At 47.2% G+C, this 25,344-nt stretch overlaps 1 protein-coding gene and 1 long non-coding RNA gene across 8 annotated transcripts in view; one reads left to right on the plus strand and one right to left on the minus strand.

Annotated features, from left to right (window-relative positions):
• Positions 1-545, minus strand: part of LOC138581310 (uncharacterized) — a 519,684-nt gene extending 519,139 nt beyond the window's left edge. Inside the window, exon 1 of the long non-coding RNA XR_011304516.1 lies at positions 283-545. This is a non-coding gene — a long non-coding RNA (uncharacterized lncRNA). The remainder of the gene's footprint in view (positions 1-282) is intronic.
• The window catches only part of RAPGEF6 (Rap guanine nucleotide exchange factor 6), a 1,719,096-nt gene that overhangs the window by 936,756 nt on the left and 756,996 nt on the right, over positions 1-25,344 (plus strand). Inside the window, exon 1 of one of the 7 annotated variants that reach the window (XM_069652537.1) lies at positions 530-760. The exons of the other annotated variants lie outside the window; for them this stretch is intronic. Within the exon in view, the coding sequence (XP_069508638.1) occupies positions 707-760 (54 nt within the window). The 5' untranslated portion in view covers positions 530-706. Of the gene's footprint in view, positions 1-529; positions 761-25,344 lie in introns of those variants that run through there. 7 annotated transcript variants of the gene reach the window in all.

Below are 25,344 nucleotides of genomic sequence, written 5' to 3' on the forward strand. Positions count from 1 at the left end.
CAAATGCACGCCAACGCTACAAAGTGCATGTGCACGCGAGGCAGCAGAAGGGGACTTCCGGGGGTCGCCTGCCACTGTGGCCCTCCCCGCCGTAAACCTGTGACACCATAAACCAGAACGCTGCAGAAGAGCTGCGCTATTGCCATTTTTTCTGGGCAAGGATGTGAAGAAGCGGCGGCCACAGCCAGGGCGGGATATGGTGACCCTGGTCTTCACCGGCCCCTCCAGCTTGTGTCTGCCTCATAACATGCCAACTTCGAGTCAAGCGGAACGGAAACTCACCTGCGTCACCTGCATACCGACATGGTTCCACCCCGTGCCATAGAAGGATGACTTTGTTGGTAAATCCCCTGTGCTGGTGAGCGGGCGCTGTGCTGCGAGGAACATGCTTGCCTCTGCCCGCGGAGCCAGGCGGAGCAGGCGTTATTCACATCTACCCACCTGCTGAAGTCGGAAAGGATTTTATGGCGCGTGGGTACCGGTTTTACTGCAACACTGGGGCCAAATACTGCAGCAGAGAGAGGCCGAGCTGCCCGAAGGCAGAAACAGCCCCCAGAAGTTATACCTGGCTCGTGTGTGCGTCTGCTGCCATGCGGTGTGATTGAAAAGACGCCACAAAGCTCGGGATTGCTTTATTTTTTAATAGAACAAAAGGCTGTCAAGTGCGTTTCTCCGAGAAAGGAAACTTCCCACCCCAGCCCAGGAAATGGCTTTCCTTGTGCGCTGTTATGCCAACTGCCTGCAGCCATGGGCCTCCAAAGTAAGTAGCAGTCTCTGCTTCCCCTGCCTTTTTACGAGAACATTTGTTAAAAGAATTCTGTTTGCAGTTCTTTAACTTCGTAATTTGATGTAAGACGAGACCATGCCTTCCTTACCTGTTTTCCCCTGCAAACTACATGTGGGCACGTAGAAATAAAGATGGCGTTTTGTTAATTCTGTAAAGTTCACATGCATTTATTTCTGCCAACGTGATGGTTCTTTTATACTAGTACAGCACATTTAAACGTTTGCCTGTTTGCGGGGAGGGAGCCCAGTCGCAACCGCGATAGAAATATTGACACACATAACCTACCAGTTTTTTGCAGAGGGTCACATGGAACTGAACTTTGAAGAATGCGTGGCAATTGTGTGTTTCAATTAGGAGAGTTCCTGCTCTGCGGACACTTTGCATAATGACGTGTATTCGATCTGAGCCTGCAGTTCAATGGGTAGCATGTTAAGAATGACAGCAGCCCTCCATAGTAAATAAGGGCATCCTCCACCCGTGTCATTCCTGTAATGTCAGGGCGTTTACACGGTGCACAGCAGACGGTCACTTGAGTAAATGAGCTTACACTTAGCGCCGACACCCTCAGTGGTGTGGCACAGTGGCCGCCCATGCTGCTCCCAATAACCCCCCCACCCCCCAGCTCTCATTCCGCATTCCGACTCTCACTCCTTCCCAACTACCCTCCTCCCAAAGCAACCCAAACCCCCATCCACCCAAAGGATAGGCAGAGACCAGTAGGATGAGTGGGAGAAAAATTGCCACAGCAAACTTTATTACACATAAAGTCAGGAGTTAGCTTACAGGTGTTCCGTTCACGCTCAGGATTTTCTACTCTGAGAGCAAGCAACTTTCCCCCCCCGCCCCCTCGGGTCCTTGGGGGACCCGACGCGGGCGCCCAGTCCCTGCCTCAGCAGTCCCTCTCTACCCTTTGGCCATTTCTTTATTTTGCAATTTTTCTTTTCATTTCTTTCCCCAACGCTATTTAAGTGCAATTTTTATTTCGTGCTTTAATTTCTTTCCCATTCTTCATTTCCGCTTAGGCACCTTCTAAAGGATGCGTTCCGGTCTTCTTTTCCCCTTCTTGCTCCCTTTCCCCTGTATTCTCTCTTCCCATTTCCCCGGGTTGGCTTATAAATCATAGTTAACTTTCTCTCCCCAAACAGGTCTTCCTCCAGCCCATCCTGCCAGGGAGCCCCTCTCCCCCTTTCAGCCAAGACCCCGATCAGCCCGAGCTCTCCCCGCCGCCTTAGTTGTCCCATCCCCTCCGGCCCCCATCGCGCCCTCCTGTTCTAGAGAGCCCCATCCATCAAGCGCATACCTATCCCCCAGAGCCCCCAGCATTCTTCTTATCCCCTCCTCTTCCCCCGCCTTTCGCTTCGGGGGGGTCCACCCCAACTAACCCCCCTGCTCCTCCTGGCCCCTAGCCCCCGCACTCCAAGGCCCTCCCCCCAGGTTTCTTTTTGATCTCCTTAAGCTGCCAATCCCCAAGGGGTGCCAATCCCAAAGGGCCCCCTTCTCTTGAGCCCCCCCTATCTCCCAGGGGCCCCCCCTTCCCCTCAGTTACCAACGTACTTGCCGGAGCCCCGTTTACAGTGCAAACTTTCAATTCACCCCCCCCCCTTGCTGACTTCATTGATGCTTTGCAATTTTCAGTTTCCAACGATGCACTTCCCATTTCCCCCACCCACTTTTGGAGTTGGAAAGGTCTTCCAAGCCCCCTAACCCTCCCCATTAACGTGGGCCTCCCCTGAGTCTAATACTCCTGGGCGCCGTTCTTAATAAACTGATGGCTGTGCAATTCCCCTTGTGGGCTCCGCCAGTACTTTCTAATGGGAACACCAGGTAACATCCGCTGGGCTTATCTGCAAGAAAAAACATCACACATCAGTACAACATTGTAAAAGGGAGGGCGGGAGGGCAACGTAGGAGGGAAGCCGGCAGAGAGAGACCCTGCGTCTTCCGACCGGGTGTATTTAAGCCCCAAATGGGCGCGCGGGCGATGACGTCACTCGCCCCTCCCCCCCCCCTCACCAGGGTGGAGTGATGCCTGGCGCACACCCCCACCTCACCCCACCCCCCGACTCCTCGCGCCACCGTGCCTTGTGAGGCAGTCGTCACTAAGGGGGGGCCCCCGCCGAAGGGCCCTCCTTCGTAGGGCGCGGGAGCCCGTCGTAGCGCCGACACCCTCAGTGGTGTGGCACAGTGGCCGCCCATGCTGCTCCCAATAACCCCCCCCGCCCCCCAGCTCTCATTCCGCATTCCGACTCTCACTCCTTCCCAACTACCCTCCTCCCAAAGCAACCCAAACCCCCATCCACCCAAAGGATAGGCAGAGACCAGTAGGATGAGTGGGAGAAAAATTGCCACAGCAAACTTTATTACACATAAAGTCAGGAGTTAGCTTACAGGTGTTCCGTTCACGCTCAGGATTTTCTACTCTGAGAGCAAGCAACTTTCCCCCCCCGCCCCCTCGGGTCCTTGGGGGACCCGACGCGGGCGCCCAGTCCCTGCCTCAGCAGTCCCTCTCTACCCTTTGGCCATTTCTTTATTTTGCAATTTTTCTTTTCATTTCTTTCCCCAACGCTATTTAAGTGCAATTTTTATTTCGTGCTTTAATTTCTTTCCCATTCTTCATTTCCGCTTAGGCACCTTCTAAAGGATGCGTTCCGGTCTTCTTTTCCCCTTCTTGCTCCCTTTCCCCTGTATTCTCTCTTCCCATTTCCCCGGGTTGGCTTATAAATCATAGTTAACTTTCTCTCCCCAAACAGGTCTTCCTCCAGCCCATCCTGCCAGGGAGCCCCTCTCCCCCTTTCAGCCAAGACCCCGATCAGCCCGAGCTCTCCCCGCCGCCTTAGTTGTCCCATCCCCTCCGGCCCCCATCGCGCCCTCCTGTTCTAGAGAGCCCCATCCATCAAGCGCATACCTATCCCCCAGAGCCCCCAGCATTCTTCTTATCCCCTCCTCTTCCCCCGCCTTTCGCTTCGGGGGGGTCCACCCCAACTAACCCCCCTGCTCCTCCTGGCCCCTAGCCCCCGCACTCCAAGGCCCTCCCCCCAGGTTTCTTTTTGATCTCCTTAAGCTGCCAATACCCAAGGGGTGCCAATCCCAAAGGGCCCCCTTCTCTTGAGCCCCCCCTATCTCCCAGGGGCCCCCCCTTTCCCTCAGTTACCAACGTACTTGCCGGAGCCCCGTTTACAGTGCAAACTTTCAATTCACCCCCCCCCCCCTTGCTGACTTCATTGATGCTTTGCAATTTTCAGTTTCCAACGATGCACTTCCCATTTCCCCCACCCACTTTTGGAGTTGGAAAGGTCTTCCAAGCCCCCTAACCCTCCCCATTAACGTGGGCCTCCCCTGAGTCTAATACTCCTGGGCGCCGTTCTTAATAAACTGATGGCTGTGCAATTCCCCTTGTGGGCTCCGCCAGTACTTTCTAATGGGAACACCAGGTAACATCCGCTGGGCTTGTCTGCCAAAGACCAGTCGCTGCGACCGGTGTCACCGCCATGACTCACAGCGGGCCACCGGCCGTAGTGAGTTCCCCCTCATGCACCTGGTCGCCTTAGCTCAGGAATCCCCGGTTAAACTAACCATGCGCCTTTCACCCCTTTCACTCCGTCCGCAACAGGCACGCAGGCCCTCCGGCTGACAACCGGTGGCGTGATGACTTGTGTCGCAGCCTTCCCCGCTGGTGCTCCTCCCGTTTGCAGCTTACATGTGCAGGAGGGCCAAATGGCCTGGCAGCGGCGTGCCGAAAGAGGTCTTCCCTTGACCGTTCCGTTCCATAAATGGAGGCCCCACCTCCCAGATTTAGGTGGGGGGGGGCGTTTCAGGCCCCTAAAGGCTTCCTTTATTCGCAAAAAACCCAAATCGACACTCACCCCTGCCCCCCCCAACGCTGTTCAATTGCAGCCCATCCTCTGCAGAGCATCCTTTAGGTTGTACACCATCGCCCTTACCCCCACTTCGGGTAAGTGAACTTTTTCTCCCCGAAGCAACCCGCAGTTTTCAAACTAAACCAGGCATGCTTGACCCACCCAAAGCCCCTGTTGATTAGGGATTTCCCCAGTTTGGCAAACCACGCCCACTACGATAAGTAATGCACTTTTGTGAAATCTCTTATTTATTTATTTATTTATTTATTTATTTATTTTTTTTTTTTTTTTTTGACCATTATTATTGTCTACATTCCCATCTAGTAATGATTGCTGATAGAACTGAGTTCCGGCTGAGCCCTTGTGCCCCTTAAAAGGGAATTGTCCTGTAGGCCCCATACCTTCGATTGTTCGTGCCTTGACCTCCCTTTCGTCTATTGTCAGTCCGGTTTGACCCCCTTTCTCCTAGCCACTAAACCCCCACCTGCTATGTGCTCCCATCTCAAGCCGTGGTCACACTCCAGGCTTTTCCTAAACCTTAGGTCGTTCCTCAGCCAAAACGTGACCCCCCACTTTGTGTTCCTCCACCACGCATTCTCTGTAGTGTTGAAGGGCTGGCCCCTGGTCGTGGTCCTTCTCCCTTATTATGTGCTCCATGACTCTGAATGCCGCCAACCATACCTGCAGGTTTTCATCAGGCCTCACCCTTTTTCCGGCCTGCACTCTGCTCCCACATGACTGCAGGGTGTCCTGCCCTCGGAACACGTCCCTTGACCGTTCCGTTCCCTTACCGGAGGCCCCCCCCCCAGCCACGGTTCGGGAGGGAGCGTTTCGGACCCTTTAAAGGCCTTCCATCGTTGACAAAGCCCAATCAGAGCCCACTCGTGCCCCCTCACCGAATGGCCTCCGCCGGCAGCTCATCTGCAGCCCATGCCTTCTAGGGCATCTTTTAAGTTATACACCATCACCCTTACCCCCACTTCCGATAAGTGGACCTTGTCTTCCCCAAAACAACCCGGAGTTTTCCAGCTGATCAATGCGTGCTCGACCCAACCAAAGCCCCTGCTGATCAGGAATTTTCCTAGTTTTATACTCAATTTTCACCTGGACTCCTAAATGCCTTTTGTAAGCCTTTTGATTACTTCTGTTGTTGCATCTGTCTAGGCAATGTCTTAATGACTATTGATTTGATAGACTGATATGCCCATGTCATCTCATTTCCGTATGCCAAGAAACCTGTCCCATTCTTCCACCCCCCCGTGTCCGCTCTCCCTCACCCACCCCCTCTTCCTTGCAACCCCCCTGTCACCGTGCGCGTGATCAGCCCCCCCCTGTCGCCCCCTCCCTTTGCCCCCCTTCCCACGCCTGCCAGAGCACCCCTCTCCTGCAAGAGAGGGAGGGGGATCCGGCTTGCGCACCCTTCCTTCGCCCTAGCTTAAACCGCGCTGTTGACCATCCTACTTCTAAAGCCTGTGGCGGAGGTTGCGCCTGTGCCGCTCCATCACTTGCCCATCCCAGAGCGGGGTGGTTTGGCCGGCACCCAGCCCAACACTCCCAACCTTAAGGGACACTATGTTAAGTAGCGAAAAGCGAGATTGTGCAGTGAACGTCCGTGGAACGTTCTTAATACTAATCTCTGTTCTCGACCGTTTCAAACCCATTTGTGATGCGCCCGCAGTAAGTGCCCTCAGTCGGTCCCCATGCAGCCCGTTTTTTGGGCCCTCCGCTACATCTACAAAGATGATTGTGACAAAAATTGATGTCTGTGAGCTGTGCTGCAAGTGAGAAACCGAAAGCAGCTACTATTTTTTTTTTTTTTTTTTTTTTTTTTTTTTACTGACCAACGCTCCACCTCTCCTTTCTAAGTGCAACTGCCATGCCGTGTTTTGATTAAGTGCCTGTTAAGTACATTGGATCTGCAATGCCGACAAAAGGTATATCCGAATGAACGCAACGCCTACTTTGAGCACACCGCACGCACGCAAATAGCCTCCTTTACCCACTAACCCATATGACATTGTTAATCTTAGCCTTGCAAAACTGTATAAACAGCACGATCCCGAGGTATGAACAACCCCCCCCCTTATGCAACAAAACATTTGAAACGCGACCATCCCACTATAGATTGCAAGCGAATTATCCCTAATGGTCGGCGCTGTGGCCACTGCCACCATGCCCCTTGGGAAACCAAACACCCCCCCCACCCCGGCCGAAAGCGCACCAACGGACCCCGGCGCACAACCGTCCTGCCATTTGCCTTGTGACCCCTTGGCGGGCCTTATCGCTGCTGTACTACTGTTGCACACAAAAAGTTCTCTGATCTTCAAAGTTGAACCGGACCTTAAAAAACGCGCCCATGGCAGACCCAGAAAGAGGCACAGTGTCACTTGGTGTGTGGCTCAATGAACATACAGAACCCCTATACCTTAATTGCGCGCTGTATTCTAATAGCCTTGTCATTAGTGGGAGCCTGTTCAGCCAGGGTCATAACCATCAGTCTGTGATGCCCCGTAACTACGACCATTCCGAAAATTTTAACAATACTTTGCATTTTATATAGCGCTGTGAACCCTCAGGTATCCTGTTTATTATTCCCCGGATTGTGGTGTTCCTATCAAACCTTGCAGGCTTGAACCCCCACCTTTAAGTAGCCGCCCTACGGTGATACCAGTTCGAGCCACACCGACTGATGAAGCACTACCATGTGAACGGGAGCTTAGCTTCCTTATCAAAGCGTGCCCCCTCTCCTTATGAAATGCTGCAAAATATCAAAACGTTCCCTACTGCGAAAGTGCCACCACCATTCCCCTCGTGGTGCCACACCAGCAAACCCCAGAAATGTATGCCGTGCATTAAAATAGAACATGCTCGTTCGCCGGAACAAGTCAGAGTTCACCAGCAGCTGTGGGACCTGGACGGCAAGCAGCTAACCCTGCAAATAATAAAAGCCGCTAACCCGCAAATAATAATAATTTGGCATTTATCCCGCGCTACGAACCCTCGGGTATCCGAGCGCTGTTTATCATCACCCACGGTGTCGACCTCTGAATGAAAGGCCGAGCCCGGTCCCGCCGGGATTCGAACCTGCGTCAGCAGGCTCTGCACCGATGACAAAGCGAGCGCTCCACCCGCTGCGCCACTTGACCGGCCTGAGTTAAAAGCATCCAAAATACCAAGATGTGCATCTCTCGTTGCACCCTTCGAGACAAGTAATTACGTTATGTAACACAGGACCCCCGCCGTCCCTGGGCATTTCTCTGCCGGGTGCACCCCGTTCTCTCGCACCACACTGTGGTCGAACGATCCATACACCTAGTACTGGCTAGAGTTTTCGTGGGCTACACCAATTGCGTCCCATTTCGGACATGCGGCAGCGCCGCTACCAGGCACCCATGCAAGTGCTTCCAAACGGCCTGGTGTACAGCCACGTGGTTTGAACACATTTCCTTGCACAAAACCTATGTATTAAATGGACACGTTACCTACCTTGCATTTCGTTATAAACCCTTAACAGCACTAACGTATGCCTTTAGATTTTGCTATTGAAACCCACTTGGCCATCTTCCCACTTGTTTAAATTCCATTTCCACAAATCACCCCGGCTGGATAAACAATTCGGCACCCGCGGCCGTCAGGGTTAAACGTATCCTCAGCAATGCGCTCAATAGTAACAGGAGCATTGTAATTAATACAACATAACCTGGGTCGAAACAACTGCCCCGAACCAGATAAAACGGGTGGAAGTTGGTTCCTGGGAGCCATGAACTGTACCGAGGTGCATGCTTTTCCTGCCAAACCCACGCAACAATGGTAAGCCCATGCGACACGTTGGCCATCCCAGGTTAATTAACATGCACGTCTGTACCGTTGTGTTCATGGGGCAGGTGAAAGTTCCTAATCGAGAAACACAATTCAGCAATTAGACTAGCCAACGTCACTGGGTGCATCCCAGCAGCAACCCGCCTTAATTAAGGAGACACTTCAACCGGGTACAAATATCGTTCCTTGTAAGAGCCTGACCAGTATATATGCACTAATACATTCCCGTTGCTTCGTTTTTGACGAAACACCTTGCACCTCTGTTAAAACGCAACTCATTGTGGCATCGCGGGCCCCCTGCCCTTGTGCCCAACTGTCTCCTTTTTCTGCGCGAGGGCAACCTAGGGCTTGCAAAAATTACCCTTAACGCACGTGAAACGCAAACTTCCAAACCGTAATACCACCATTACCCTGCACGTGGCAAAACCTGGGCACACCACGGCTAAAGAAACCTTCGAGTACGAGGAATATTAATGTACCAACAAACCGGGTTGTTTTTCAGCGACCAGGGGGCGGTTGCTTCGCCGAAGGCTGCCATGGTGCGTGGAAGTTGCCCCTGCCACATATGCATTAGATATGCTGGCAAAGTAGTGAAAACCCCAAATAGAAACACATTCACCGTCCCACGGCATCATCCATTTAGTGAACAAACATGATACGAGAGAATGCAGCTTTTTGGAAGTTGGAGTGAAAATCCCCATGTAATGCGCATGTCCAACAGCCTCGTAGGAAACACCCCTTAGGTACACTAAGGTACAAATAAACATGGCTGCAGTTCAGCCGAGGAGCTAGAATCATACAAGACGTAAATTAGGTTTAGCAATTGCCTCATACATGCGGTGTGAGCATACCCCGACACCTGCCCCCTCTGCACTGCTGCCGTGTCCCAAGCTGTGAAGACCAGAGTACAGCCGGCTGCCCAGCCCCTTCGTGGAATACCCCCTGATCGCGTTACATTACCAGCCCCCAGTGCGGCTGAAGTGGCGCGGGGACTCTGTCTGAAAGCCTGGGCTTTAAACCCAAAGAGATAAGAGGGGGGTGTAGGCGCCCCCCCACCCCACCCCACTCTAAGACATGGCAGAACAGAACTCAAGTCACCCATGCAAAGCCCACTAGTTAGTAGGGTAAATGCTGTTTTGGAGAAAACAGCCACTCGCTGATTTCTGTAGCGGGTTTTTTTTTTTTTTTTTTTTTTTTTTTTGCCAGCGATCTCAAAGACCCCAGCAAAATTCACTCACAACTTGCACCCGGAAGCACATGTCGCATCAATAGATACGTTTTGGAATGATTACTCCAGAAACAAAAGGAGCAAACACAGCCAATGATAACATCACGTACAGGGCCTCTGATTAACAGTTTCTTCTCAATTCACGATCCCCCCCCCAATATCCCCCCCCTTTGTTCACTCGAGTCCCCCACTGCCCCGCCGTCACGTTTTCCACCCTCCCGCCATTCGCCTGCAGCCGCGAGAAGTTCCCCCGAACAAACCCCAATGCACAACGCCCATCCCGCATTGCCCTGTGTTCCTGCACCCCGCACCGCGACCCTGCGGACGCCCCACGCCCCCCACTGAAGGCCTTACCGCCCTTGGCCCCGCAATACTGAACAATCACAGGAACGTTTTTTGCCCTCTTGTGGGAACTGTGACCGTGTTGAAGTTGCTATCTATTGGGAATATGCAAGTTTGAGAGGTGCCTACATAGGGAAATCTCACTTGCTATTGGGTTTTTCGTTGAGATGTGCTAATGCCAGAAGAAGGAAGAGGGGGAAGCAGTTTTAATGCATGGTGTCGGCAGGAGACCAGCATGTCGTGCAGCTGCTGCAGAGCGTGGTCGGCCGTTCCGTTCCTCGCCCGCTCCCGACACTGCCGCAACTGCCGTGCTGCGTCCGTGGTCCAGATAACCACCGCCACTGCCACTGTCACCGCGGCGGCCAGCAGCCGAAGCGCGGCGCACATGCCCAACAGTCGCAGGGCAGACTTGGTGAAGGCCCTACCACACTTGGCCCCCCAGCCCCCAACTAAAACACTTAAAACATAAACTACCCCCCATAAATGTTCCCAGGTTCTCGCCGATGCCCTGAATGTGGCCCCCAAGCCGACCCCGCATTTCCGACGAGCCCCAGTGCCACCCACCACGTGGACCCGGCAACCCTCACTAAGAGTTTGTGACCCCCTCTACTGCGCTCGGCCCTCACTCACCTATTTCTTTTCTTTCTTACCGACTGGAACCGAAACCTGCTGACGCTGGAAAACCTGGAACACCGACCTCGAACTCTCCACTGGAACCACGGCCAAACTGCAGCCAACACAGGACAGCAACACGCAACGTAGGAGGGAAGCCGGCAGAGAGAGACCCTGCGTCTTCCGACCGGGTGTATTTAAGCCCCAAATGGGCGCGCGGGCGATGACGTCACTCGCCCCTCCCCCCCCCTCACCAGGGTGGAGTGATGCCTGGCGCACACCCCCACCTCACCCCACCCCCCGACTCCTCGCGCCACCGTGCCTTGTGAGGCAGTCGTCACTAAGGGGGGGCCCCCGCCGAAGGGCCCTCCTTCGTAGGGCGCGGGAGCCCGTCGGAACTTGGTCTTGCCTTTTCCACTTGTCGTAGGCATCATGGCTTTCAGAGGCTGACTGTACTAGGGGTTCTGGCTTTATGCGCACAACACTACTGCATCTACAACTCTAAAGCAACTCAAAAGGGGGCATCTTCGGAATGACGTCGCAGTACCTGACCAGAAATCATCAAACTAAAGTTCATTCTAGAATACACGTTTGCATTGTGATTGTTGACGATGAAAGAATGAGCAGAGAGAGCCGCAATTGCAGATTTTGACCCAGTTTCTACCCAAAGGGGCGCTCTAGTCCTAATAGGTTTCAAAATAACCCAACCAGACCAGACACATTCATCCAAAGGGGCATTCTGGAATCCCTATTGTCCGTTTTTATTCATGAAATAATTTCCTCTTCCGGTTCAACAGGACACTTGATACAAATAGGAAGCACAGGCAAGGAGGTCGCGTAGTAACACACTAGAATGGAAAGTTATACATTCCTGAAACGTGTTGCATTCAATACCACTACTAGACGTTAAGACACCCACAACACAATGTATTAACCACAACTTTAATTGAATAATGATAATTAATAAAATAAGCAAAATGTTTGATAAATAACCCTGGCGGTTCTTGGTGTGTTTTGTTTGGAGTAAAAGGTGTATTGGTACACATGAGGGGAAACTGCCTATGGTTGCATTTGTTTAAATGTGTTTGTTAATGATGCAGGCGGTTGACTAGAGCCTGATTTCTTTTCACCAAATTGCCACTTTGTTATCGTTTTATTTATTTATTTGATTATTTATTTATTTATATTGCGCAACCAGACCCAAGGGTATACGGGCGCGAAGGCAGAAAGAGGGTTGTTCAACTTAGGTTACATTGTGCATATAATCATGGAATACAGCTTATTGTTACAATGCTGTAGACATGAAGTGTCAAAGAATCATGAAAGTATGTACAGCAAACTTAAAAAAATGCAGCAATGACAGATAAATAGAACCGAACGAATATACAAACTATACATAAGATCCCAAATGTCGTGAGCTTGGGTTACACACGTGGTCTTTTAGCCACTGGACAAGTTTGGATCTGAATTGCTGGTAAGGGAGGTCTTCTCTTAGATCAGTTGGAAGGGAGTTCCACAGTTGTGCCGCTTTGACAGCGAAGCTGCTCCCGCCAGATTTGGTTAGTTTAAATCTGGGTACTAGCAGTAGGTTGGAGTTGGCTTTCCGTAAGGGGCGAGAGGCTGCCTGTCTGGTGAATCTGTCTGTGAGGTATTGTGGGGCTGCCTTGTTAAGGCATTTGTGTGAGGGAGGCTGTTTTGAGGCGGATTTTGTCTTTAGTAGAGAGCCAGTTGGTGGATCTCCTAAGGTCTGATATGTGGGCATTTTTCGGGAAGTTTAGGGCGGCTCTTAGGGCGTTATTTTGTAAAGTTTGAATTTTGGAGGTGATGTATTGATTACTACCTATGTAAAGGGTGTTGCAGTAATCTAGTTTTGAAAGGATTAGTGCTCTTGCTATGGTGACAGTTATTAGGTGAAAGGAAGGGCTTGGCTTCTCTTATTAGCTTGCAGGTATAAGAGGTGGCTGAGGCCATGGAATTCACTTGTTTGCCAAAGGTAAGCGTGGAGTCTATATAAAAACCAAGGGTTTTAACCACTTTAGCTACAGTAATGGTGTTATTATCAATTATGAAGGAGTCGTATTTAGTGCCTAGTTTTTTGATATGGGAGGAGGTGCCTAGAATGAGGAGTTCGGTTTTGTCATCATTCAGGCATAGACCATGAGTGGCCATCCATGCCTGGATGATGAGGTAGACTCTGTTCACAAAGGCCAAATCCTTGTCATAATCCCCCGTCAACGGGATGAGGATCTGAGGATCGTCTGCATAGTTAGTGTAGGTGATACCAAGACCGTCTAGATCATCGAAAAGGGGCTTTGTGAAGATATTATAGAGGGTGGGCGATACGCAGGATCCTTGGGGTACGCCGCAAGTAATGGGTGCGGGGTCAGCGGCTGCTAGGGGGGAGAAGACGCGCATAGTCCTGTTGTCCAGGAAAGACTGGATCCATGCGACAGCTTCCTGTCAGAAGCAGGCTGCCGTGCTCAGATGATTGCATAGTATTGCATGGTCAACTATATCGAAAGCGGCAGACAGGTCAAGTAGTAGTAAAAGTGAGGTCGTGCCATTGTCTCTTAGTAAATCTATTTGAGCTTTAAGGTCTAGGAGTGCGGTTTCGGTACCATGCTGTGGTCTTAAAAAGGACTGTCGGACTCCTAGGAGGTGGTTTGATTCCAGGTGGTGTTGAATTTGTTGGTAGGCCACTTTGTCTAGAATTTTCAATAGGAACGGTACCGTGGTTATAGGGCGGTAATTGGTTGGAATGGAGGGGTCCACGGTTTGCTTTTTGAGGAGGGGTAGGACCCAGGAATGTTTCAGGTTGCTGGGTATGGTACCTGATGTGAAAGAGGCGTTTATGAGTTTGGTAATAAAAGGTGAAAGTTTGCGGGCAGCGTCTTTTATAATTTGGGCTGGACAAGGGTCACCCTGACAATTGGAAGATTTGAGGGTGAGGATGACTTTCTCAACTTCTTTGGTGGAAACTTTGTGAAAGTAGAAGGAGGGGGTGTCCAGTAGTTTCCGAGTCGGTGGTGGTGGGTTAGTGGTGGTCTTGGATGAGGGGCCTCTGTTAAGTGTTTAGGGCAGTTACGGACACTTTTCTGTTATTGATCTTCGCTTGAAGCATAGAAATTTTGTTGGCAAGGGCGTTTTGGATGCCTGTGCACCAGTGCTTGTCCTTAAGGCAGGAATCGGGGACTTCGGTAGGGGATTCTATTTCCATCAGGATGGTGAAGTTCTTTTGTGTTAGATTTGGCTTGTGTGATACGGGTGTTGTAAGAAGTTTGTTTCGCTAAGATAATTTCTTTTTTGTAGAGGGAGGCTATTTTCTTAAGGTTGTTTTTGTTGGTATCTGAGGGGTCTAATCTCCAGGTTTTTTCGCTTATTCGTTTCTTTTGTCTGATTTCTTTTAAAAGGGGTGTGAACCAAGTATTTAGGTGTTGGCGGGGTTTGCTCTTCTTGATTTTTAGTGGTACGATAATGTCCAAAGATGCGAGCATCACGTCATTGTAGGTTTCTACCATAGAGGCTGGGTCAGACTGATCTGAAATGCAATTTAAGGTGGGGAGAATGAGGGGGATGAGATTTTCAGGGGTTAAATGTTTTTTGTTTCTAGTGTGTGCAGTGGGGGCTAGGGTGCTGTTGTTCGAGGTTGTGGTAACTTCTAAGGTAAAGGATACCAGATGGTGGTCGGACCATAGCTGGGGCATTATGGATGTCACAGTGATTGGGCAGTTGTGAACGGCAATCCAATCAAGGGTCCTTCCTTTGATGTGTGTGGGCGCTGTAATCTTTTGGTGGAATCCTAGTTCCTCCAGGGTGTTGCTGATTTGTAAGGCATTGGGGTCTCGTGGGTCATTAAATCCAAGGTTGAAGTCGCCTAGGATCAGGCTTTGAGTGGAATTTTTTAGTTTAGGTTATCGGAAAGAAGGTTCGTGAGATCTTCCTTGAAGGAGCCTATGGGGCCTGGAGGGCGATATATCAGGTGGATGATGATAGTTTGATTATTAGCAATGGTGAGTTTAGCTTTTAGGGATTCACATGAGTTGGTTTTGAGGGGTGAGGATAATCTAAGGGTTAGGTTGTTTTTGACAATTATAGCCAGGCCGCCGCCTCTAGATGCGGTACGATCCATACGCATGAGTGTAGTTGTCAGGGGTAGCTAGCACGATGGCTGGTCCTGCTGCGGGATGGAGCCAGGATTCCGTGATGGCCAGGAAGTCCAATTTCTCATTTTGAATTAAGTCCGCTGTTTCGGTGGCATGGGCTACCATGGAGCGGGCATTTAGTAGGGCGCCTTTTATTCCAGAGAGGGCGGGTGGGTCAGAGGGCGGTTGGGCTTTGCGTTTGCATTTAGAGGGGGCGTCTCTAAGGATGCGACTGTTGAGTTGTAATCGGTGTTGGCCAATGTTAAGAGTATGTGGAGGGGTGGTAAGCAGAGAGTGCGTATTGCAATTAGTGGCAGGTTGGCTATTGGCTAGTGGGTCATAAATTCTTGGGAGTCTGGCGCGTAGTCTAAGGTTCCGCTGTTGGAGGCTGCATGGTTTGATGGGCATGTTGGCTAGCTCCAGAGGTACGTAACCAGGGGATGGCTGATTGTGCGGTTGAGCTAGGTGGTTCATGTTGTGAGATGAGATCAGGTGGAGGATAGTTCTAAGTAGAACTGTGTAAACTAGTGGAACATACATAGTAGTGGTCTAGTGTGGGTTTGTCAATTTAAGCAGTCATAGCTAAAGCAGGCATGCTAGAAGTAGGTTAGGGTCTGTGCTAAGAATGCATGAACAGGCAGGTTCACCTAGCTTTAGGATTCAGCTAGGGGCTAAGATGCAAGTGCAAGCAGGGTACACTTAGATTCAAGATTAGTAGTAGGGCTGAAATGCCTGTACAAGCACGGTACACGGTACACCTAGATTCAACATACACCTAGATTCAAAATTCAAGGGTATGGCTAAAATGCATGAGCAATCAGGGTACACCTAGATTCAAAATTCAGGATATGGCTAAAATGCATGAGCAATCAGGGTACACCTAGATTCAAAATTCAGGATATGGCTAAAATGCTTGAGCAATCAGGGTACACCTAGATTCAAAATATTGATGAAAGACAGTTCATATGGTAGGGTGCTCTATGCAAATGATCAAACTTGTAGTGTTATCATGATTACTCCATTTATGGAGCAATGTTTCATATCTTCCTCTCTCGCTGAGGTTTTTCTTCTTCATATACTCGACAGAGATGAGAAAACACGTTATGTAGAGTAGAATATCTTCTGCTCGCTGTTCAGGTTTACCACATCACACCCTCTCCTAAAGACATCTAATGCACACAGGTGAAATGGGGCCTGTGGCCTTGTACCGTGAGTAGCGGGGAGACACTGGGAAAGCTTGTCCTGCAGAGATACCTTCTCTTGGTGTGTATAGATGCCTACTAACAAGATGGTTTCTGGCAAGGTTTGCATTTCCATTTTCCCAGGCCCATACATGTTGATAGAATCTGAGTCCATCTTTTGCTGCACCATTTCTGCTGCCCCTTTCTAGTTGCCAATGCTGTGGATACAGAGAATACTTCTGAGATCCGAAGTGAATGTGTTCCCTCACTTGCACGCTTTGCTTAATTGTAAATTGCCAGCTGTGTCTAAGGTTACTGCAGTGCTTACTTGCACATGTGACGTTCTCGTGTTGTGCAGCATTCGGAGCCAGTGTTCCGTTTGTGGTCATCAACGGGTAGGTACTATTGAACCCAGTAGAAACAAATGCACTTGGTATAAGACTTCACCCCAATTGGTCCAGGCGCAAATTGCACCTTCTCAAGAAGGTTTAGAAACTTAAGTATCTCCCAAGCGTCACTTTACTACATGGCTGTGTGTACACCTATCTATTTTGGATCACATATTCCATTGGTTGCCATTATTAGGTCTTGTATATATTTCAGTTGTTAGTACAACATTTAGTTTAATGATCACTGAATGGAGGGCCATGTCTCCTCTGCGGCTCATCCATGAGTCACACATCCCTTTCGCTCACCAATCAGTAAATTACATGTGATCTCACACTCTCGACCTGCACTCCTACTTATATTGTTTGTTCCTGGTTTCCCACGATGCCAAAGTTGGATCCTAAAGGAGTCCAGCAATTCCGAAATTGTTCAGTTGAATAGGACCTTTAATGCTGTGTCTAAAATAAACAAATACAAAAATTAAAATACTTTTGGCATTCAATCAGCAGTGCAATTCTTGTGAAATATGTAAGCCTTGTTTTTGTCAGTCATATCTTGCATTCTGGTAATGATTTTCCTGCTTGCAGTTTTCTCAGCAATGAATGGAGCAAACGAATATTAAACAAGAATACATGTTACAATTTATTACAATGTATTGTCACGTTAACATAAAATAATCTATTAGGGTAGTCTGCTTTTATTTTTATGAGTCTGACATTGCTCGTTTCCCTTTCAGTAGAGATGTGGCATAGCTATTCGGACAGCCTTGCCCCCATTGGTGTCGGGGCATATGGTCAGTGACCTTCTGTAATGGCTCAGACGGGCTCAGACCTAGTATCGAAGCTGTTCAGAGATATTTTCAGTGGTTATGATTAATTTGAAACTTTAAGTCTGCCATTTTGGTATTTACTTTCAAAGTTACGTCATGATGAGTGGGGTTGGTGTGGTTACAGGGCCGTTTGGGGAATAAGGTCAAGGTGCATTGAACAAAAACACTCGTTTCAATTCCATGCATGGTATAATTGCTTTAAAGTAGAAATATTTTGTATTCTTTCCTTGTAAAAAATAAAACAAAATGATTTTAAGTAGTAAATGTTTGTTGCTAGGTGGCAAGATGGGAGAGCAAGCGGAATGAAAGACACAATTACATTAATCAAGGACTTGTCAAACAACATATTTATGTGATGTATTTATTATCAAGATGTATTTATGCTAAACGTGTTATCAATGATTTTTGGGACTGATGATCCTTAATCAACTGATTTACCGTAGGACTATCACCGCTTGAAATAGTTGTGCATTTCTTTTTTAATTCATAGAGGACAAAAATGAAATGTTTGTATTTTTTTAAATTAAATATAATTATAATTGTTCATTTATAGCGCGCGTAATACCAGGAGTGGCTTCTAAGCGCAGTAACAGGATTCAAACCTATGTTGCCCTGTGTTGTCTTGCTTCCAAGACCAACGCCTTGCCCCTGAGCTATCCTTCCTCCCCGTGATGTGGTTTGCATCTTGTAAATGCTTCTACTTGTTTCTTGGGTCTCGCTCATAACTTCTCTAAGAGGAATCTTATTTCCTTGACTTAATACATTGTTTGCTTTAAATTATTCTCTGTAGGGCACAGATGCTGCCTCCCACAGGTTATATTGTATCTATCGCATGCACTGTACGCTCAATGGACTTCAGGTTTTATTCCAGGTCTGGTGAGCAAACTTGAATGCTAGTTGTAATTTAGGGATCCACACTGCCAGGTGTTTGTAGGGGAAACGCTGTGTTTTGCATCTGATCCTGGGTCTCATTGGAATTCAAAATACATAGATTACTGAGGATTGGAGTGATCCGGTTTCTTTTTTAAGCTAGTTGTGATTTCGATAACCCATTATCGATTTGATGGAGCCATCTGTTTTGGTAGGCCAGTGTAAATAAGGTTGTCTTAGTCCCATGTTTTGAGCAGTGTATCAACTTTGTATCGTGTCAGTCACAGGTGGTATAGAGAAGTATCCATTATCCATATCAGTGGGATAATGCAATCTTGTTCACATTGCCTTTTTGAGAGCTCATGTCTAGATCTCGATTTTAGTCAACACTCTGATTTGTTTTGCTAAGTATCTGATATTTAAAGCAGTGCTTTTTAATGTGGTGGACCGCCAGAAAAACACTGCTTCAGTTTTGAACTCCTAACTTGGCTCCATGTTTCTGCTTATTCAGGTGGTGTGCAACAACTCACACCACCATGCTTCATGTGTAATACCCTCATATGTAACATTCCACCAACGGGTATCTTGTCATGAACCAGATCTAATTCTTTTCCCAGCTAAACCCGTAGCAGCAGTGATTACAATCTCAAGAAACTTGCATCAACACATTGGTACTGCTACTCAACCAGAACTTCAACAACACACACCATCAAATTTCAAAGATAACATAACTCAACTAGAAATTCCAGCTACTTTCACCTGAAACCAAAGAACTCTACTTTTTTGATCAAAAAAGAAACCGCCAGATCAAAGCTACTGCTTATCCAACGATTGTCAAAAACAAAGATCCCATTGTGCCAGAACAACAACCCAAACTCTGTCCACCTCATCAATCGGACTCGTACCAGATCTTCTTTAAAATCAGATGAAATCGACCAAGAATACCCTTTCTGGGGCTGCTTTTTTCGAACACCACACCAATGTCATTGAATAAACCACCTCCCCACCCATTTAACAAATCATTATCATCCTGCTACCTCCCTAATCTCCATACGTCGCCCAGCAAACCTATGCCGAGCATCGACCCACCCGCTCACATAGCACCCTATCACACTCCCCAATCATCATCTGTGCACCCATCCCACCACATCACATTGGCAGACCTGCCCATGCTCGCAGGAAGGATCTTGTTAAAATGCAACAGAGCATAATGGCACCAGTCTCTTCCATATCGCAACAAAAACATCACTTCTAAGCCCAGTTTAATGCACATTTTACTGTCACACAGCCGGTTTGTACTTCTGATCTGCGCAAATAAGGTTTCACACCTTGCATTTCCCTCTGTACCCACTACCACCCCCTTGCTGAACGGAGTGCTAAATTGCCAACAAAACGACAGAGGTCCAGCTACGCAAGACCAAGTTACATTGCAATACATTTGGTTTGACTGTTTCCTGCCTTTATCGCATGTTTTACTGCTATTCTTGCTGCATAAAAACCCAACAGTAAGAGCTGTGCTAATATTATTGTGGCCTGCCCTAGTATAGAGGGTATTACCTCGTGTCGTGAGGCTTGTCTGTAGTCTTCAATTCCTCGCTGTTTCTAATTGTTTTCATGTGTATTTGTTAAATAAGCACACAAAAGTGCAGTCAGTTCGTATGTGTTTGGGGCCGGTCCCGAAATTACCTCTCCTGTCCCAGTGGGGAACGGCAACAATTCTTCGCTAGTCACTCCTGCAATCGTATTACCTACCCTTCTCTCTTGCTTCAGCAGTAAGCCCACTGATCCAACCCTATCAAGACTGCTGTTTACTATTTTAGCATAAAAACTGGGTGCCCATTTATTTTGTTAACGGTCACCCCCAATACAGTAAGTTCTTTCTTTAGTGGATATGTTCTTCTGATTACAAACAACTAAAACGTATTGAAAATTGAAGTGACTGTAATCTGAAGTGTGGCCTCCTGGAGGGAAGCACTGAAACATTACATTTAGATTTTCTTTCTACAACAAGAAAACCATAGTGTAGAAAAAGTCATGAAAACTGTGAGAGGAGTTGCTTAATAATTTGCCGATCCTGGGGTCATTACAAGAAACGCACATTGCTTTCTCTCTTATAGCAGAAGTTGTTAAGAGAAGGATTTTCTGAAGCAGACCCGGCACTAAGCACAGTTAGTGAAGACTGATTTCTCATAGAGCTCGGGTTCTGGATTCTTACCACGTCTACTTTTATCCTGTCTTTTCCATACAGTATGTGTGACTTTTCAGTATTTCCCCAGTGGGATTTAGGTTTTCCAGCTGCTCTTTCCCGGACCTTAAGATCAGCATGCATAGACTGGTATTTCTTGCCCCCTCACTAGGCAGCAAGGTTTTATTGCCCTCCTGCCATGGACTGGTCCCTCACTCTCTCCGGTCTTACCTTGAGGTTGCTGCTGGAGGTCCTAGATTCTTGGCCCCAGCTACCTCAAGCTTGGGAGATGCAGACTTCCACCCCTTTGTTAGTCGTCTCCTGCAGATCTCCCACTTGCAGGCAGCTTTCTGGCTTCCCTTCTGTAGTTGTTCCCAGAAGTTTGCTTTGTACCACCAGCTCACAGTCTTGATCCCTTCTGCATGACTGCCTGCTCCCCCCCTTTATGCCCAGGTTTACTTAGATCTGAATGAAGTCAGCTTAGTTGTGGGATGAGGATATTACTTGGTATCAACTAAGTTGTCTATCTGAATCAGGTGAACACCTTTTTCAGACTAAACTTTTCTTCCAACCAAAGCGCTGCATCCCTTTCGATCTGTTGCCTCTACCACTCAATGTCCACACCGTGCTAGCTCCTTTAGGGGCTACAGACTACTTCATAGCTACTCTGACTATTCGGTAGTAGATGATGATCCCCTTGCTTCTTGGATCGTCATGTAACTTCACCTTGAACAAATGAAATACTTAGAAGAATTCTCTTCCTTCATGTGCTTGAGTGGATGGGCCAATGTAAAGGCTGCTGGCAGCCACGTTTGGCATCCTGGTTTTTGTTCTAGGTCATTCTTAGTATTCTTTAGAATGAAAAAACGATTTGCTTGCTCTTTAGGGCCCCTTTAAGAGGTTTGGCTCACCACCCACCCCGACTTACCCACCTCCTCTTGGTCAACTTCTTTATTGCGGGACGTATAATCCCAGCGAGCCAATTACCTTCCATTGCCCCTTTCTGATGCTATGATCTGTTGTTTTTGTTTGATGATTAGGTGATTCTTCTGCCCATTGGCAGGTGAGCTCATTCCAAAATATGAGGTAAGCGTTTGAGTAATGTGGGGTTCTTGAGAGAATAGTCAATTTTATAAAGCTTCCCTGAAAGGTGCATGGCGCTGCTACCACCACAGCTAAACCGGGAGTGAATTCCAGAACATGGTGAGTGACTTGTGGAACGCTCTGTCCTTCAACATGCTATTGAGATGTATACCACGCACTGCTGCTGTTTTTATAATAATAATTTAGCATTTATGTAGCACTACAATCAGGCATCTGAGCGCTGCTTATTATTACCCACGGTGTGTGGTGCTCATTTATCGACCTCAGAAGGATGAAAAACTGAGTTTGGTCTACATCTGCTCGGGGCGGGCAGGGTGGATAGGATGGGATAAAAAGAACGCCGGGTTGTGAAGGCTTATTTTGGGGAGGAAGGGGGTTGGCACAATAGAGAATTTTGATGTGCTGTTGGTAGCTTCAGTTCGGAAAAATCGGCCACTGTGTTGGTTGTGCTTCTAGATGTTAGTGTGTGTCTGTATGGGATTGTTTTGTGCGTCTGTGGCATAGTGATGGCGATTTAGCGTGTTGGGATGAGAAATTACAGAGAAGGTGTACGTTTGCTGTGTTATTTCCAGTTTGTGCTGTGGTAGGGGTACATGTGTGTTGTATTTGGCGGGTGAGCGGTGTGTTTGTAGGCAGGTTGAAGGTTTTTAGTAGGGTTAGTGGTGAGGGAGCTCAGTGCATTCTTGTAAATTACATAGTTTCAATTAGGATGAATTACTTATTTTGCAGTTTGTCAGTATTATGCTTTACTTTCATTTGCCCAGTTCGTTTTGGTTTTACAGTGACTTGTGGTGCCTTCACTATTTTCGTGGTGGGGGTTTTCTCAGTAGCGTTTCCTGTTTAGATGAGTGAGTTAAAGAGCCAGGTTTTTAGTCATTTTTGCACTTTAGGTGTTCTTCTGTTGTTCGTAGTTACTTGAGGAGTGAATTTCAAAGTTTTTCTACGCTGCAAGAGAATGTTAATCTGCCACATTTCAGTTTCGAGTATTGTTTTGGTTCAAGGCAAATGTCATTACTGGATCTCAGGATTTGTTTCGATTTGTAGATGGCGATTTTCCCTCGCTTAAATTCCACTCCTTCGCCATGCATTGCCCCGTGTGCTATGCAAAGAGTTTTGAAGCAAATCATTTTTCGACTGGTTACCAGATTTCTTGAAATTGGGTGCACAAATATTGAAATTTGATGTAGAGTGGAGTAATGTGCTTAATTATGGGTGAATAGAAAAGTGCCATGTTGGGATCACATAGTATGTGACTCGTTTGTGGTTGGTGTAGAAGCAGCGAGTTCAGATTCTGCAGTCTGGGAGATGCAGGGTAGGAAACACAAGTCTGTTTGCTGTTTTTACTGCTGGCAACTCTCTTCTGATGACTCTTTAGTGATATCTGCCTCTCTTTTGGAAAAATATTTAAATTCCCATCAGATCCAAAGTTGATGAAGGCATGGCAAGAAGGTCAATCTCATACATTTTGTTCACATTTTGTTCGTACATAAGCAAATGTAGCCCATTTCTACGGGTCTGGGTGGAACGCAGACAGCTACCTATAATTTAAATGCTGTATTGTGTTTTACCTTTATGTATTTATTTTGTAAAATGTTTATTTATATTTTGAAGCAGAAGTACAGACGATGAGTTATACAAAAATCTTAGGCTTACCTTCCATACGCTGTTAGTTTTAAACATATGTAGGTTTAATCTTTAGTATTTAATTCCATATTAGATTTAAATGTGTAGATGCCGGTCTGTTGGTAAAAAGACGGAGACCAGCAAACCTAGATTACTTAATGAATTGAATAGCCTCCAGATCTCAATTATGGATAATCTTTTGCGGTCTGGGAAGTTCTTACACAGGGTTTGTGAGTGATGACCAGCTCTCTAATATCTAATTTGTTTGGAGAGCCATTGCTTCCGGATCCTTCTTGATATACTGTGCAGACGCTGCACATCTGCATAGAGGTTACTATGGATTTGGGGTCTGCAACCTTTATGTAACGGGGGATGGATCTACTAACACTTGGCTGGAGACCGGACAGGTTATACACTTTTGCTGACTTTCAAGTACTAAACCCACCTCTCTGGCACCGCCAGCTTATTTGAGTTCCTAAACCCCGGGTGTGCTGCTTTAGGAAAAGGCCTAGGTCAAAAAAGTCGACAGGTATATGAAATTCCGACACCCTTAGGAAGAAGCACTAGGTTAGAATAAATATACAACACAAGAAAAGGCGGAGAAAGGAATGCTGGTGTATGGTATTTTAGTGATTGGTTGATATATAGCATCAGTCCCAGTACACCTGCAGTTTTTTATTTTTTTTATAAATTGAGGTGGGGTGCAACAAGCGACACATTATAACTGTTATTCCTAAGCAGCTGCGGCAAGTTAAGAGCCCTTACACAAAATGTACATCCCATATAAAGTGTACTTTATATTATAAAAAGGATGTAAAAAATTAATTGGAGCGACAACCTGGCTAAGACTTTCTCAAGGTACATTTGGCTGCAGCAAGTCTTGTAACATGTTCCTGTATAGATGGTGCAGGCAGGGCAGCAGCTGTTTTGGAGGGTGGCCCAAAGTCCTTGTTATGCGCCATTATATGTTAGGGGTGGCCTGGAATGTTAAACGCAGTGTGGGAGGGCCCCGCAAGGGAGTCCCAACTGAGCAACCTATGCAGCGGTGGACTGGAATGTTGGCAGCAAAGAGGGGCCTCAGTTGGGTCCTTATCTTGGGAGAATTAAAGATAAATGGAAACTGCCGTAATGATAATTTACAGGTGCAAAAAGAATGCATTGTTAATCCACATTTTTCTCCAGTTTCTTGCTTCCTTGAGAGATAGCATTGATAACGAGAACTGTGCCTGCTGCATTGAAAATGATGGCTGGCAGTAATATGTAAACCCAAAATAGTGATGCAACATCGAGAAACTTTCTATTCCAATAGATGCTCCTTCATTCCTTACAAATCATGGAACTGTAGCTCCTAAACGTGAAAGGCCACTGTGTGCAATTTGAATCAGCAAGATAACAAACACAGCCTGCACTGCAGGAATAATTGTCGAGCAATGCCTAAAGTCAATATAATCACCCGTGATTTTCTCAACCCACTATTGGTTTCTAAATGTAGCAATTGTATCCTGCAAAGCATTGCATTCAAATCATGTTAAGTAATGTTAAATTTAAAAATATAAAGGAAGAAAAAAGGGGCAATGGTTCTGTCGCTTTAAACAATATGTATGTTCAACAGTCCTATATTGTGCTAACATCAAGTTGACCTGAGTTTCAACTCAAAGCCAGTAATCAATCTCTCTCTCTCTCTTTTGTAAAAATCAGACATTTGCTGCGACTATTGCGCATAAAACAATGAGGCCTGCCAGAAATGCCCGATCAATCATTAATTTAAGGCCTCACAAAGAGCTGCACAAGCCCCCAAGTAGAATTATGGGGCATGTCCTGTCATGTATATTACCTTTGCTTAACACGTTGTTTACCCTATATGCAAAAGCAAATATTACTCCTCATTCTGGAATTGAAATATTTAGGAAGAGGAGATCGTGTGTTTCAAAGGAAAGACTCCTCTTTAATTCGACACCAAATTCCCATTTTATATGTTATTCAGGAATTAATAAAATAAGAAATATATCTTTACGAAGCAAAATGCCAAATAGTTGTCACATGTCTAGACGTGTATCTATACCAAAGGATACTGATAATCCTGCTTTTGTAAAATTATCATTTTGCTGCTGTGAATTGTGCAACAAAATCTAATTTGCTGTCAAAAATATTAGGAGTAGTTTTTGCTCCATCCACCCTTTCTGATTTAAAAATATAGAAATGTGAATACCCAATGAAGATTAGGGGTGCGTATTCAATAGCAGTGTCTAACTGTCACCCATGCCAATGCAAACATTGGGCCAATCAAATAGTGACATTATTATGACATAAGCATGGGAATTTTGGGCACTTTAAAAATAGTGTGAGCACAGAGGAGAACATTCTGACATTTGGAATGT

The sequence above is a fragment of the Ambystoma mexicanum genome, chromosome 3p (assembly GCF_040938575.1).
Source record: "Ambystoma mexicanum isolate Mex_15411 chromosome 3p, UKY_AmexF1_1, whole genome shotgun sequence".
Classification (NCBI taxonomy): Eukaryota; Metazoa; Chordata; class Amphibia; order Caudata; family Ambystomatidae; genus Ambystoma; species Ambystoma mexicanum.